General features: G+C 30.9%; 1 protein-coding gene and 2 long non-coding RNA genes across 7 annotated transcripts; 2 read left to right on the plus strand and 1 right to left on the minus strand.

Annotated features, from left to right (window-relative positions):
* Positions 1-42: 42 nt before the first annotated feature.
* LOC725194 (cytosolic endo-beta-N-acetylglucosaminidase) lies at positions 43-11,516 on the plus strand. Of its 3 annotated transcripts, XM_006558053.3 has the most exons (10): positions 45-195; positions 381-842; positions 916-1,359; positions 1,445-1,619; positions 1,684-1,902; positions 2,023-2,378; positions 2,490-2,672; positions 3,185-3,294; positions 10,549-10,661; positions 10,776-11,516. In XM_006558053.3, the coding sequence occupies exons 2-9, from the start codon at positions 610-612 to the stop codon at positions 10,581-10,583; spliced, it is 1,755 nt and encodes a 584-aa protein (XP_006558116.1). In that variant the 5' UTR covers positions 45-195; positions 381-609; the 3' UTR covers positions 10,584-10,661; positions 10,776-11,516. The 3 variants fall into 3 exon arrangements, with proteins under 3 accessions (XP_006558111.1, XP_006558116.1, XP_016770643.1); XM_006558048.3 differs by lacking the exons at positions 10,549-10,661; positions 10,776-11,516 and adding an exon at positions 3,375-4,011 and having other exon boundaries at positions 43-195; XM_016915154.2 differs by lacking the exons at positions 10,549-10,661; positions 10,776-11,516 and adding an exon at positions 4,692-5,394 and having other exon boundaries at positions 47-195.
* On the minus strand, positions 7,119-16,915 carry LOC100576189. Of its 3 annotated transcripts, none has more exons than XR_003305804.1 (3): positions 16,663-16,805; positions 16,456-16,524; positions 7,119-8,260 (listed from the first exon to the last, which is right to left on the minus strand). It is a non-coding gene; the product is annotated as an uncharacterized LOC100576189 (long non-coding RNA). The 3 variants fall into 3 exon arrangements; XR_003305802.1 differs by lacking the exon at positions 7,119-8,260 and adding an exon at positions 14,172-14,824 and having other exon boundaries at positions 16,663-16,915; XR_003305803.1 differs by lacking the exon at positions 7,119-8,260 and adding an exon at positions 15,163-15,649 and having other exon boundaries at positions 15,848-16,524.
* Positions 14,818-16,073, plus strand: LOC113219141. Its single transcript, XR_003305801.1, has 2 exons — positions 14,818-15,156; positions 15,722-16,073. It is a non-coding gene; the product is annotated as an uncharacterized LOC113219141 (long non-coding RNA).
* Positions 16,916-16,928: the final 13 nt, after the last annotated feature.

The following is a 16,928-nucleotide window of genomic DNA, read 5'->3' on the forward strand; positions in this document are numbered from 1 at the left end:
GCGCTACAATCATAGTTAAAAAAGTTTAATTTTTAAAATTACAAAAAAAGTATAAGTTTTGTTTTGAATAAAAAATATTTCTAAATATTGATAATTTTAAAAACTGATAAAAAGAATGTTAAAGAGAAAAAGTACTTGTAACAATACGGATGTATATTTACGATTTGATATCAATGATATAACTTGATATTAAAGGTTAGGTGTCAAACATTATATATTAGAACGTTATATGTTAAAACAATTATTCAATTATATTTATTTCAAGTTATTTTAATTATAATTTTTATAAAATATATATATTTTTTAATATTTCTATAATATAAATATACAGAAACACCTATTAAGATAATTATGTATGATTTCATAATTTCATTTTATAGATATATAAATGAATATATTTCGTTATCTATATTAACAGCTGGCAGATATTAAAACATAACGTATATACATAGATATAAAATTTCCGTTTGTTGAGACTGTTATCAACATAATAGATTTTTTTATATCATTATGATTCTTCCTATGACAAATAGGAAAGAAAATCTTTGTTTAAATTAACAAATTGAAAATTATTTCAAAGTTATCTACAGAACAGTGCAAATTAGAAGGATGGCAACTGAAGTCATAGAATCACATCCATTTAAGAATTTACAAGAATTATATGATAATGTGGATAATCTGAAACCATGGCCTGATATTAAGAAACTAAGAGAATCAACAGATTATGTGTATAATGGTTCAGAAATAAATATACAAAAGTTGTATTTGGAAAAATTTGATAGACAAGAACAACCAAGAACATTAGTATGTCATGATATGAAAGGTGGTTATCTGCAAGATAGGTAATATGTGTACAAATTATTATGTTTATTATGGTATAAATACATATTATTCATAATATAATTTTTCCTTCAGATTTATAGATGGATCAAAGTCTTATGAGTCTTATTTATTTTATCATTGGAGTGTTATTGATACATTTGTATACTTTAGCCATTATTTTATTACTATTCCACCTTATGGATGGATTAACGCAGCACATGATCATGGAGTTAAAATTCTTGGTACTGTAATAACTGAAAAAGAAGGTATATGGGATCTTATACTTGTATCTCAGGAGGATGTGAGAAAATTTGCAGATGCATTAATAGTTGTTGCAAAATTTTATAAATTTGACGGCTGGTTATTAAACATTGAAAATGTGATTAAAAATGAACAAATCAACAATTTAATTTATTTCGTGAAATATCTAACAGACAATATACATGAAGCAATAAAAGATTCTGAAATTATATGGTATGATAGTGTGACTAATGAAGGAACGTTAAACTGGCAAAATGAGCTTAATAATAAAAATATGTAAAATTATTATTTCTATATTTTTATAATTATTTTTAAATAAGTAAAATTATTTTTATAATTATTTCTGTTTTTTATGTTTCAGAGACTTTTTTTTAAATTGCGACGGTATTTATTTGAACTACAATTGGAATAAATCAAAACTAGAAAATAGTTATGCACTTGCAAAAAATCATAACAGAAATGTTCATGATATTTATGTAGGATTAGATGTTTGGGGAAGAGGATGTCCTGGTGGTGGTGGATTTAATTCAATATATGTAATTATAATATTTTATATTTAAAAGAAATAATTATTTAATATCTAATTATAATAATTTGCAGGCTTTACGAAAAATACGGCAAGAAAAACTTTCGGTCGCAATTTTTGCTCCTGGTTGGACTCATGAATTTTTCGGATCCAAAACATTTCAAGAATTGGAAGATTTATTTTGGGCACAATTGTTTCCTTATTTATATATTCATGTACTTATCTATGAAGAAGAAACATTTAAAACATCATTTTGCCGTGGAAGTGGTAGTTTGTATTATAGCTGTGGTGAGGTATATTAAATATTTGATATTATTTTTAAATATCATTTAATGAATATATTAATGATTATATTAAATTATTAAATGTATATGTATTGAATGTTAATATGTTAATATATAAATCTTTTACAGATACAGTTAGATATGCGCATTGTAGAAGGTAAAAATATTTGGGAACAAAGATCATTCTATAACTTATCCAAGCAAATGCCACAAATATCTGTACCTACACCACATTTACAATTCACATATGTTCCACAACTTCCTGAACCAAAAAATGAAAACGATCGAAACGAATGTCCAAAACAACCGATACAATATATTTACGAAACAAAGAAAAACGTTATTCGAATATTAGAAAATGTTGTAAATATTCAAGACAAAATGCCAATCCTAGATATAAATTGCTTCGAATTTTGTAATCAATTTTCTTTTGAAGGTGGTGGTTGTTTAAAATTAATTACGAATGATCTTAGATCGTATCATAGGTAAGAATTTTACGTTTTATAATTAAATTTAATATATGATTTAATAATGATTATTTTAAATTTAATTTATATAAAAATAAAATATAAATTTATAATTTAAATTATTTATAGATTATTTCTTGTTCATATCGAATTCCAACAAGACATTGAAGCAACTATCATTTACGAAGAAATGATATCTTCTATGACGAATGGAACTCGAAGTGAACCAATTTTAATTTTGGGTAATGATTCTGGCTTAAAATCTATTATCCATTATAAATCAGAAAATTTAAACTCGAGATGGAAAAAATGGTAAATTTATAAAATTTAAATATTTTAATGTTATTAAATAAAAGATTATATTGAATTATAAGAAATTAATAATATAATTAGTAATATCATCATTCAATATAACGAATATCTCTTGAAATTATTCTTGATTCTCAAGAGTCAATAACTTTAAGATAATTTTATGCTATACTCTTGGGATCTGCTATTCCGAAGTACGATAAACTAGAACTCGAACTCGAACTTACATCCTCAGATACAAAATACATCCACTACCTCGCGAGATACAAAATAGAGTTTCCAACTTAAACTAACAAAGAACTTTCAAATAAACGTATGATGTAATTCGCGAAATTTATTTATGCGCCTTTTAATCAAAGTGATTAATCTCACGAAACAAGAAATCTAAAAATACTAAATATACGAATTAGCAAATGAATTTCAAATCTCATTTATCAAACATTTAAAAAGTAACGTTCATATCGACGAATCAATACCATATTTGTCTAACAGAAAATTTTCCTTTTTGCCGACAGTGTTTATCTAACGAATATGAGGACTGTGAACGAGATCGGTATATCTTTCGCAAAGAAGAATATCTGTTATCTAGGAGAGATCATTCTCGAACAAAAAGGACATCCGAACTGTAAGTTTGCCCCTTCGTAATGTATATACTATCGCTTGCATTTTGTGCTCTCTCGAGAAATGTAACTATGTATATAACAGGTGGATTGCGTCACGATAAAAGTGTATCGCAAAAGAACGAGGTTCTCGACCGTATAAAGAACCGTTCTCCGATTATCAGATCGAGTTGTGTACACCATTTCGTCTTTGAGAACCACTTTAGTGAAAGGAATACCGACGTTCCATAGAACGCCTATTCAATATAACTTATCGCTCGATATTTCACAGGTCGATTTCGCGATTATGCGATAAGACCATTTCACATTCGATGTTATTAGTTTAAGATCATAAAACTAATCATTTTTTTTTTCATCTTTTCGTGATTTAAATTTATTTCTCAATTCTCACTTGCAATTTCGTGCTTTATTACCGTTATTCGATGTTATTGTCACGATGCAGAAGTGTCTGCATTCCGCGGTCGGTAATTTGTTTGACGGAAGGACGAAAAATGTCGACGAGAACCTTCTTGTATGGAGAACGAACGGGGCTATAAGAAACGAGGTCACGACACCATAACTTCTACTACTTTTTTCATTCATTAGTCGCATTTCATGCATTATGCGCGGATTATGCTTGATTTCGATTCATCATTTTTGATTGGCATATAAATTCAGGAATCTGTTAAGACGATTGATTAATAGCAAAAATTTTTTCTTTAATTTCATTTATAATATTTTCTATTTTATAAATACAATTTTCCATAATGTATTCATTTTATAACACATCTATAATTCATATTTTTAATATTTAAATATTATATTATTATAGATACTATGAAATGAAAATATCAAAATCTTATTGAAAATTTTTATTTTTTGTCTTGAATTAATTTCTTGAAACTAGTATATATTCTACTTATTAATTAGTAGAATATGCTTGTATCTTTCATATCATAAAAATAATAATCATATCAAATAGAAAGTTCTTCAGGATACAAGCTGCATAAAATATTAAATAACCGCATTAACCTTAAAAAAAATTGTGTCACTGTAACAGTATATTAGTTTGCTGTGATCAAAAAGTCATCGATAATTTTTGCAATTGACAAGTTGCGTAGTAGTTCAAAATTCATGACAATGCACAACACCCACTTCAAAACGAACGGTAGTTGTAAGGAGGACAATCTGGTTGGGATTATTCGCAATGTATACGTTGATGTGAAATATTTGCAACTGTGGAATGTAGTATATTCCATGTATTCCATTTCAATTTTAAATTAGTTATAAATTATTAACTCATCTTCTTATCGTATCAGAAATCTTACGAATTTGATTAATTTATCATTATATTAACACAGTTATAATTTATCTGTTATTTTTCTTCGTTAGGTTAGATTTACAATAATAGAAATTATTTCAGATTCGCTTTTAAATTGCACTCAGCATGAGAAAAAGGCAATCGCTTGAAATTCGGCTGTGTAATCGATGCTATCCAACAATTTGTCGGAGTATGGCCTAATACCGTTGAACCGTGACCAACAATCAACAATTTCAGGCGCGACTACAGTGATGAAGTTAGCGCCAACAATTTTCAGGCGCGCAACAGTCGCTAATGAATAGGGCACCATTCATTACGGCCCTCTGGATGTTCTCGAAGCAAACAAGTGATGGGCCGGTTGCTCGTTTGTTTTAGCAGTCGCGGCGCAAATGAGAAACCCAAATTACGTTTTCGAACTGTTATATGTCGCAACAGGGACTATTTGTAATCGGAGAATGTGGCCAGTTCATTGATATTCCTGCGGTTATCGGGTCGAATTTTTTTGCGGTTCTATACCTGCTGTTACACTTTGCATTATAAGACTTCTTTTCTATTTCTTTTTTTCTTTCCTTCACGATGTGTTATCTCACTCGTCAGTTACATCAAGTGTACGCGTATATACCTTCGCATTGTAATACATACGGTTGCTTTCGATTTGCATGTAACCTTTTCGAGCGCATTGTTTTTCGATTTGCACGTGGGTATCATACTTTTCTACTTACTTCATATAAATCATAAGTAATAATACTTCAACAGTTTGGTCAACTGTTTGGTAACGGTATTTGAATTTAACCAAAATGTACAATAGGTGAGAAAAAAATAACCATAAATTATTTGAAAATTATTATTTTTATTCTTCTTACGGGTCGATTGTTACTAATATAAAATATATATTTGTTTTTGAATATGTAATTTTGAAGAAAATAAAAAGTTTATATGGAAAAAATAAAATAAAATTTATATTCACAGAATTTTATTTCACAAAGATATCCCGTCGTAGATTTTCCATCCAGATCCTCACTTAACCTCAATCGGGCAGTCACGAGTCGATTCGAGAAAAAACATCAAACGCGTTAAAATTTGTCCTAAAGCCACAATGTTGGGAGTGGAACCCGGCGTAAAAATAAAATTCATTTCACAAGTGGGACGATAAACGGTACCAAAAGGATTTCGCGATCGAATCTATTCGGAAATACGATAAAACGTAGAGCGAAATAATGGTTCGTTATCCGTGTGCTCGCTCGACAACAACTATAATATTTTTAGGATCCTTGATACGACGTTTAAATTACCTCAAGGATGATCAGGTCGTACGATTTATGAAACGTATAATCAAGTGTGGCGGGGATCGGCTCTCGTCACGGTCGATAAAGCGAAAGAATGTCGTTTTTGGCGTGCTTAACGTATCGCATGGATGTTCTTTCGCAACTATTACCACGAGTATCTTCGACGTTTCTTTCATGCTATCGCGGCCGTGTTTACGACAGAAGATCGATGACTCTTCTCCCTTCCGTCATCGTGTCGGCGCATCCTCCACCTTCTATCAGCGTGTAGGAAGCAACAAAGTGGGTGTTGAACTCCGTTAGAAGCGTTTTACCAGAGAATTTACCACAACCTTGAGTGCATTCTTTGAAGAATGCGCTTTCTTCGCGCCCATTCTTTCATACGATTACGTGATTTTTTTTCTTTTTTTTTTTTTTTTGTTTGATTCAATCCTTCGCGCTTATGAAATAATCAATTTGCAAATTTTTGAATAATTTCTTCGAGTTGCATCATCATCATCTGTGGAGCATATTGTATAAAGTAGCTATCGTAGAATAATGGAAAGTGAAATAAATTTTATTTTAGGTCCCATTTCTTTACTTACATACGTAAAAATGATGCGTATAAATAATAGATATGAATTTACATAAAAAAATGGTGATAATAAATGAAATACCGGTTGTTCTTTTGAATTTCTGAGATGTTTGAGTCATATTCTAGGATTGCTAATAACTTTCTATTGTTACTCGAATGAAATTTTCAAGGCCTCGCTTGACTATGATCTTTATAATTGCTAATTTTCCAAGCTTCTAAATGTAAATTACTTTTTTATTTATTCTTTTTTCTTTTTTTTTTCTTTTTTACAAAAGTACCTTCGACGATGGATTAATTATTACAAAAAATTTCAGATCATGTCAATAATTTAACAACTAATTTGTAAATTAATATATTAAAAAAAAAAATATACAATTAAAGATGTTATTGCAAACTAATTACAAAACAATTAACGGAGATGTAAAATAAAAGATACGAGTATGTAATGAATAGAAATGAACAATATGATAATTCGAACCTTAAAAGGAGAAAAAAAAAAAAAAGGAAAAAAAAAAAAAAGAAAGACGTATTTATAGTTTTATTATTTTAATTTACTCGAAGGTAAACTTTTACGTGACTTTTGATTAATTCTCTTTATAAATTTTTCGTTTCTCTCTCTCGAAAAAAAAAAAAGAAAAAAAAAAGAGAGAAAAAAAGATTAAAAAGTGTGGATACTTTATATACGTTTATTGGTAATAATTTATTTCTCGCTAGGAGGAAGACATGACATAATTCTTGCACACAGGTTCAATGACACACACTTATTTCTATTTCACTTCTATTGGGTCAACGACCAAATAATTTCCCGGTGAAATCTTAGAAACATCTCTGCACACCATTTCAATCGCCGCGTACTGTTTTACACTGTTTTATCGTATTATATTTTCAAAAGATATTTCATGTAATGACAAATTATATATATACATCGAATAATAACATTTTACGCAACGCGCAAATATCTTTTTCCACGTACAAAATTATAAATAACAAATTACAAACGAATTTGTATTCATAGTTTAAAATTCCTACAAAAATTAGAAATTTTCTTCTTCTTTCGTTATCCCATTGGAAGAGAATTCACCTATCTAATTTCTTCTTAATTTCTAACCAGATATATATACGTATCAATACATCCTGTTTATAAAAAATTTTACAAGAAAATATCCATTAACCATTATCACCGTATCACCAGAGATGAAATTCCATACACGTGATCCAATCGAATTTTAAAGAAAAAGGAAGAAACATTTTTCACTAAGGTTAGGCCGCATTCACATTACAGGCGTTCGTAAAACCTTCATCAACGAACATACAATATATTTTGATTATAACCTCTATTTCTCCAAGCCTTCGAACTTCCGCCTCCGATACTTCCGTTCGTCTCTCTCCCTCTCTCGAAACGATCACAGAATCGAGTTTAATGGAAATCGATGGGATTCCGAATCGTTGTTTCTCCTCCATGAACGTTTGTCGGCCATCTCCATAAAATCTCCGCCATTTGGCGCTCGAGAGAGGCAACGAGAGAAGTAACGTTCATATTTACAAGATGAGATCAGACTGTTTTCCTGCTCGGCCAAGGCGATCTGGTCGCGTTGATTCAACATGGAGGAGAGGGATGAAGAGAGGTCTCGTCGGCTCGATCAAGGAAACGTTTTCAAACAGGACAAAACCTCTTCTCTATCTTCCATCGTGTTTTCGCATTCCGTGCGTACGAGATAAAGTTGGCGAACTTTTTACGGGTAGAGAGACAACTGCGCACTCTGTTGTTGATTTTCGGATTTAAAATAACTCGACTCGTCTCAATGTCCGCGTCCCTGAAAAAGAATTTTGGAAATTATTCTCCGAGCGAATAATGAAATATCTTCCTTTTCTATTTTTGTCCACTCCACTTTATTTAATAATATTTCTATTAAATTTCAATTTCGTGCATCACTTGTTTCCATCTTATTTCTACTTTATCATCGGTTCAAAGTTTTCTCAATATAATATTGTGTTATATAAGCATATTTGTTGTGATGCAAGATGAACGGAGGAAAACCTTTTCAATACTTTCAAGCAATAATAGCCGACTGTTTATCCACCCGATACAACTTCATAATCATGTATATCAAATATAATCCTGCAATATCAATAAAAGTTAGTTAATATTTCTCAACTTTTGATTCGGTCTAACAGAATCTTTTTCTCTAATAAAAATTTAATGGCCTTCCATTCTACGCCAGCTTCGAGAAAGACATTACTTACTCCTAAGGCTATTCCACGAAATTGTTTGCTTCTCGTCGTTAACGGACAGCCTCCCAAAAGCGCTTTCAAGATGATCATCGCAATGTTCAACGATTGCAGTGGATTTTATCGTCGCGTGATCCCGATCGAAAGGGAAACGTCGAAATCTTTTTAACAAACGGATCGAATCGTTGGTTAACCACGTTGGGGTTGCGTTCAAGCTTCGATGAAACTGTTTTCACCTGCTAGTGGCTTACCAAGATTATTCGTTCTTGGAGACTCTGGCAATTGATTCCAATTTCATTTAATTAGTGATTAATTCTCCGATCGACAGTTGAAACAGGAAATAGAAAAATATGAGAATGATAAATAAAATTTTATATTGGAAATTTTAATAGGATTTATTCTTGACAGAGGAAAGTTTTATGAAATACGATAAAAATCTTTCTCTTCAGAGATTTCGAAATTTATAAATTTTCCAATTAAAGTTGAAATATGCAAGTGTGAAGAAAAAAATATATTTTTTAAGGATCTTTGGAGATTTTAATTTTTTAATCGCTCAAAAATCAAGTTAAAAGTCAAATTTGAATTGAAAATTAAGTTAATGATCCGAGTTAATATAAATTTGGTGAGAGAGAAAATAACAAAGTATATCGTTTAATTTCTAGATAACATGATACATATTTCCAAGATATTTTTACTTTATTCTCAACAATTTATCACCCGACGTCCCCGATTAACCGTGACTTTCTACAGGAGAGCAGCAATTAAAGCATTCCACGGCCGACGAATCGCAACCGCGGACGTGATCGCGTTAGCAAAAAATATATATATATATATCCGGATGGAAGTTGGTTTTCGCAACGGGAGGATCGGTTCCGCCATTAACCGAACACCGACAAATTAATTTGCGGCGCCGAAAGTAAATCCAACGGTGAAACCTATCGCACGTTAATTAATTAAAATGGGATCGTGTCTTAAATGTTGAAAGGAATCGAAAGTAAAAGAGGGAATATTTCGAAATATCTGTGGCTATTCCTTCGGAATATAAATATCCGAGAAAACTAATACTTTGAATCACACGTGCCTCGTCGAATAAATTTTTTTATTTCGAACACCTTCGATTCCTAAATTAATCTGAATGATGAAATAAAATGGAAAAAAGAATTTTAAAATTCGTATCATAATTTGTCCGAAAGAATAATTCTGGGTGAAAAAAAAAAATAATTACCAACATCCGGTATACGATATCGAATAACTCGCATTTGCATTCTCCCGGTGGAAAAACTTTCCCCGCCTAACCTTGCGTTTACGCGTATCTCTCTCATTTTACGCGCCGAGCATATTTCGAAACTTAAATCGTTCACGAGAATCGTTCTTTCTCGTTGATCCGCTTAAACTTTCGTTGCGAGGAGAATTAGAATTAGAATTATTCACGATAATCATCAAATAAATCAATAAATTTTATTTTGGCTTGAGAAATCGTTCGTTCAAGTTTTGGAATTATAAATGCGATTTATTTATTAAAATTAAATGATATGCTTTTGATTACCGGTTTCGTGGATGGATCGAGACAAAAAAAGTGAACGATCGATTCGTTGTTATCCTGTTTGCACGATTCTGAAACAGGCGATCCTCATTTGCAAGTAATTGCATTCGCGATGAGCTCACGTTTCATAGAGTGGGGGGTATCAAAATTATTCGAAAAAGAAACGACATTTGACTCGTTAGAAACGAAGTAAAATTCACGATATTTAATCATGAAATTGCAGCATCTAACATTATATCAGAATTTTTTAATAAGAATAGAAGAATTTATTATTTCAATTTATCAACTCTTCACTCTAATTCAACTAATCTAAATTGATTCTATTTTCAGGCACCTGCTTCTACACTGTCTGCGACAGTGTTTAATTTTTAATCCTCTTAGCCCGCATGCGATCCTAATACTTCACCATCGTTTAATTTCACTGGATGCGATGTAGCTTCGACGTAAGTATATATATATATACATATATATATACACAAACTATAAAATTCATGCTATTAATTACAGAGAAGTTGGTCATTATTCTCTTATCATTTTTATTTCAATCGTATATACAGAAATCAACTGGAACAGAAGTGAAAATTAAAGATGGAAGGACAAGGTACGATCATCATTTTTACGGATTATTTCCTTGTCTATGATTGATTTGACAATCAGTTTCACAGGAAACTACGTGCACGAGCCACTTTCGAACAGCTTTAAAAGTTCAGGATCGATAATAGCTCACGCGAGAAATGAACGCTGTGACAGGCATTGACAAGTGAATGGCTCCACTTGTAGTCGGTCGATGAACCTCGCTCGATTGAAAAATCAAAAAAAGATCAACGGGCAGAATCCGTGCAACGAAAGTCGGTATCAGGTGGAGGAGCGGTCATTAACTTTTCCCGATAAAAATTCATGACTCTCTCTCTCTCTCTCTCTCTCCCCGTTTGTCACGTGTTCTTTACACACTTTCACCTCTGCCTATCGTTAAATAAATGAATTGTCGAGAGAAGAAATTGTCAAGGATCGTGACGTGTCTATTGTTTATATCTCGATCTATTCTTTTGTAAAGAGAATTATATTCTAATATCATTGTACCGTCGCCAATAAAATTGATGCAATGAAATTTTTCATTCGATTGCTTAATCGGAATGATGCGAAACGAAAACTTTTTATCGAGTATTTGGTGAAATTCAGTTTGACCAATCAAGTATTAACTGTGAGATAATTATTTATTCGCGAACGAGTACAATTAAACAACTTTGTGAAACGGAATTATTAAGACGCGATGTATTAGATTTTATTATTAAGCGGAATACACAATGTGATAAAATTGTAAAACATTTATAAAATTTTATCGAAATTTATGGTTTAGGAATAATAAATTTTATTTTATAATTTTATCAAAATAATTTAAATATGCGATTTATAAAAATTTTTCATAAAATTTCGATAAAAAATAATTTGTAAGAATAAAATTATTTTTTAACTTGAAACATTCGTTCCACAAATACATCATCAAAAATGTAATATAAAATTTATATTTATTAAAGAAATTCAAATTGGAAATAATTTTAAATCTTTTTCTTTTAAATTATGTCTATTATAATCTTATAGGTTAGGATTCGAAAACATTAAGCGCTTTATTTCAATACGAAACTAAGCCAACAGGATATTTGTGTACATTCTAAAAGTTGGTAATGCTTTGAAACGTCTAATAAACGTAAATGATGAAAGAATTTCAAAATAATGATTTCCTTTCTTGCTAGAATACTTCCCTAAAAGGAGGGATAAAATGATCGGATTACAATCAATTAATCTTTCTCATTCGATCTTATAGACAGATATTTCATCTAATAGATACATATATAAAAATAGATCGCTTACTGTGTCGGGACATGGCTACCCTGGTTTCCTCTTTCCGCTCCACTGGTGTTGCATTTTATCACGTGTTATCGCGATTCGCGGATAAAAAAAGGAAAGGAAACATCATAGAAACTGGATTTTCCGGTCAACAGTGTCTCTTTTTATTTCGAATGAGATAATAACAAAATAATTCTCGACGTATAATCGTAATGTACGTCACGATAAATCTCGAAACGAAGGATTATAAATTGTGCAATTCCAATTTGAGGTTAGATTAGAAATTCGTAAGTTGATTTTGTTTGTTATTAATCGAGTTCGTATGTACGTCTTCTGGATTAAGATCGATAATCATTTATATTCATTTTCTTTACATGACTTGTACATATTTATATTCGATATAAATATCAGATCAATTTCCATATCGTAAAACTTTGTAACCTAACATAGAGCATCGTTATTTCGTGTTATAGTATGATTAATCGTATTATTATTATATTCTGCTGTACGAGATTATTAAATATAATAAAGATACGAGAATATTAAACATACACTTTCTACGTTTTAGAAAATTCGATTAATAAATTTCATCGATCTTGTTTATTTATCGTAAAGAAAAGTGACAGATGGATTTAAACGAGTGTTGTTCAAGCAAAGGTAAGAAATAATTTCCATAAAGCACAGTTGCAGGAAGAACGTGTGATTGAATTCTTTTAGATTTCAATTATCGGGAATAGCTGTTAACTGAATTTGTTTTTGCGTATACGGGTAAAGGTATCGCGTAAGATTTCCTGCACGATGCAACATGGGATCGCATTCTTTGCCTTTTCTTGCGACAGTGCTATTTCCCTTGTAACTTTTATTCGGAAAAAAAAATTCTAATCACGCCATTGCGAAATTATGAAACAATAAATTAGTTGTAAGAGATAGAAAATATATTAATTTAAAAAAAAAATAATTTAATTTTTAAAAAATACTTTTGATTTTTAATGTACATGTTAAAAGATTGTATTAGGATAGTTTTGTAATAAATATATAATAAGATTCGATAATTTTTTATTAATTTCTAATTGTATGTAATTTAATAAACAATAAATACATTTTTTTAATTTCAAAAAATTTCTAAAATTTTTCTACATACCTTCTCATTTACTTGAATAAAATTAAGATATGATAAAGTTTAAGCTTCATAATGTGATTAACGAAAAGAATTCGAAAAAAAAAAAATAATAATTATCTCTCTCTCTTTAAAATTTTTGAATATTTTGGCGTGTCAGGCCAATGGAAAATGTATACTAACGCTTTCAACTCTTCATAGTCAATAAATTTGAATAATTGCGTTACGCATATTAACATTTAAGATATGAAATAATTTTATATCTCTCAGAATTCCCATAAAAATGTTTAACATCAAAGAATATCGCAATCCAAACTCTAAAAATACTAAAATCTTTTAAATCCCTATTAAATCTTAAACTTTGCTTTCTACAGGGAGGAGAGAGAGAGAGAGAGAGAGAGAGAGAGAGAGAGAGAGAGAGAGAGAGAGAGAGAGAGAGAGAGAGAATGAATACGATTCGAACGACGACGTCTCGACGTTTCGTTTCATTGGACGTCGAATCTCGACTCGTCCGGAAACATCCAAAGAGGAAGTGAACAATTTCGATGAGAAATAGTTGTTTGATCCGCGCTGGAACGAAAGTAAGAGCGAATCAGAGACCAATTTACTTTTATAACGCGTACCAGTGTCGGTCCATTGCGCTTGCTTGGAATATAATATCTATCTATAATAAGAGATCGATTTCGTTCCGATCGACAAACGGTGTCTCACGATTTCCCTTCCATTTTCGAATTGTTACGGCACATGCAACGCGGGAGAACGCGTTTTACTCGAAGAAATAATTGGTATTAAGTATCGATAATAATGATTTTTTTAAATGACAAAGAATATAGAAGGGAAAGTGAGGAAAATTGATCGATCAATTTTACTTTCTACGAGATTTTTAATTTTAATACGAGTGATTTTCAAAAACTATTAAATTAATCAACTTTAATTGATCCGTGTAAAAGTTTCTTTTATTTTATCATATATAATCTATAAAAAATGAATAACAAAAGAATATTTTATTTCCAGACATTGAGAAGACACTCACGCATAACACACTTAACCTCCAAACTTTATTTAAAAATTAAACAATACATTTGGAATTTGAAATATAGAAAAAAAATAATAATAAAGAAATGCCAATAGAAAGAAATTCATCTTGATTAATGAAAATAGAAAGATTTTTATTCCCATAAAATTATCGAAAGTCCAATTGACGAACGAACACCGATGACGAAACTTCCACTGTGATTCTCCTTTGTCTTGAACAAGTGTAATTACTTCATCATGTTTCGTACGCCAGTCGTTATGTAAATTAAAATTTTGCAAGCGTACATAATTACTGGGTCGTGGTTTTCGTTACGCGCTTCGCGGTTTCTTTGACTTTTCATGGTGAAAAAAAAAAAAAAAAAGAAGAAATGAGAAATTCCACCGTCGATTCTTTTACAACTTCCGCGACGAATCGTATTAACCCGCCCTTCTTCTCGCGTGCATCCGCCTGTATCGATTTGCATAAATATTTTTTTCTTTTAGTTTTCTAGAAACAATCGTTACTTCGTAGTTGGTCGTGGTCCGTTAAATCAAGCAAGACTTTCCGTTCTCACATTTCGACAAACCGAAGGATTAAAAACGACACTTGTCAATTTTTGTCAATTTTCTCTGAAAAATAACAAGAAATTAATAACCTCGCGTTATTCGTATTTTTGTGAAATATTTTTTGTGAAATATTCGTTCGTACGATGAATAATTTACGATATTCAAATCGCGCTTGTTAATACACGGCTTAACCTGTGTGATGACGAATTTCGATTAATGTAAAAGAAAAAAAATTAGAAAAAGAATTAGTTTTCACTGGAGAAATAGTAATTTTTTCACGATTTAGAATGTTCGTTATAAAATATCGAGTAATTTAAGTGGAACAAACACAGTGGAGGCAAATACTAAAGTTGTGCCACATAACCTCTAAAAGGAACGCAATGCCGATGCAAAAGGTCAGGTTATTGCATCCGGGCAGATTGTTTCTCCGTTGAATGCACAAGGCAATCTATTCGCGATTTCTATACGTTAATCTACACGTGATTTCCCACGACCACTGTTTTCTAACTTTCCTCGGTATCTGGCTAAGATGAATTTGCAAAAAGTGGACAGTCAAACGTGCGGAACTTTCGCTCGTTCCCTTATAACGTGTGTGCATAAATCATTCTCTAACGAATTAATATCTATGCCGTGTGTCGCGCGACGCTCGAGAGAATTGCAAAGTGGTTTTCACGATTACTTACAATTACTTGTAAAAATTACACGATCAAAATTTTCAATATATTTATTTATTACAATGTAACATACGATCTATCACAATGGATAATAAATATTAAAAATTCATCGTGATCAACATTGCATATTTTATATTTACAACAGCTTTCTAATATTCTTTTTTTTTTTCTAATTTTCATTGGATTCACGCATTTCAATTGTAAAATGATCCATCTAAAAATTATTATTATGTTTTAAATTTTTATATATATATATAAATTTTTATATTTCTAATTAATTTTTAAGCGTTTGGATCCCGATTTTCGAGCAATTTTTATCGTATAACGATTTGGATTGGAACTAAATATTCGCTAATGATGGATTCGAAATATAGAGAAAAATTAAGCGAACGAAACCGACGTGCACTGGTACCTCTGGAAAATCCTCGTGGAACGGTACGTCAGCGATAGCGATGCGAGACCGCGTGTTCGTACACGGCCTTCCAGACGTTTCTCCGGCCTTTCTAAAGCGACCTCGAGAGAAATGCGAAGAGAAGCAGGAATCCTCCTTTCGATCTGACCACAACTCGGATCTTTTCATACTTTTTACCATTCCTATCGCGTGCACGCAACTTTGCCTCCTTCGATGTTTAGATCATCATTACGCAAAAGCTAACCTCTTATATTAAATACGTCTTTAAACATAACCTACTTTGACAAGTTTGCTCCTCTAATCTCTACTCTATCAAATTTTTATCAAATCATCGCAGTTAATGATACTGTAAGTAGATTCACTCTTTTTTTGTTTATTTTAAAATTTACAATTATTTAATATTTCAAACAACACGTAACGTAGAGTATTTGTTTAATAAATTGAATTTCTCTTGAATATAATATGATTTAGTTAAAAAAAATGGGATTCCAGTTAAAAATGATGAAAATTTTCAGCAATTTTAATTAGATTTCTAAATCATCTTTTCTATCATTCCCTCTTCAAAATAAATTTGATTTCTACAAATAAAAACAAATATAAAAACTTACCTTAAATCTCTTTCACCAGTTCTACATATTACTCTCTTCCTGATTCCTTTTAATTCTTTGAATTCATTCCTTTCAATAAAAAGAAAATTTTGATTTAACCATACCTTTTAAAAATTAATTTGAAAATTGTGATCCAAGAATATTTCTAACATACAAAATAATAATTGTATTATTATTCATATTACAGTGAAATAAATTTCCTCTTACCTCTCTTTCTATACAAACTCCTCAAAATGTTTCAATTCAAAAAAAAAAAGTTTCACTCCCGTTTCACACGTTGACGTGTCCATTATTTTCAAGAACGAAACATGCGGAAAGCTTCGATTCCCACGGTGCAACGAAGGCGTGCGTTATCCGCGATTTACCTAACACCTATGGGATCGTTGATCGGCCGTTGAGCAATTTTCGGGGTGTTCCTTTGGCAAAGGGAATAATAATCCTTGGAGAGGGACGGAAAAGTAGAGGGGCGGTGT

Source organism: Apis mellifera, linkage group LG11 (assembly GCF_003254395.2).
Source record: "Apis mellifera strain DH4 linkage group LG11, Amel_HAv3.1, whole genome shotgun sequence".
Lineage (NCBI taxonomy): Eukaryota > Metazoa > Arthropoda > Insecta > Hymenoptera > Apidae > Apis > Apis mellifera.

Coding starts and splice junctions, on each gene's coding strand:
- LOC725194 (XM_006558048.3), top strand. CDS start 610: ATGGCAACTGAAGTCATAGAATCACATCCATTTAAGAATTTACAAGAA. Junction 2,673..3,184: donor AACTCGAGATGGAAAAAATG/GTAAATTTATAA, acceptor TTTTGCCGACAG/TGTTTATCTAACGAATATGA. Junction 3,295..3,374: donor ACAAAAAGGACATCCGAACT/GTAAGTTTGCCC, acceptor TGTATATAACAG/GTGGATTGCGTCACGATAAA.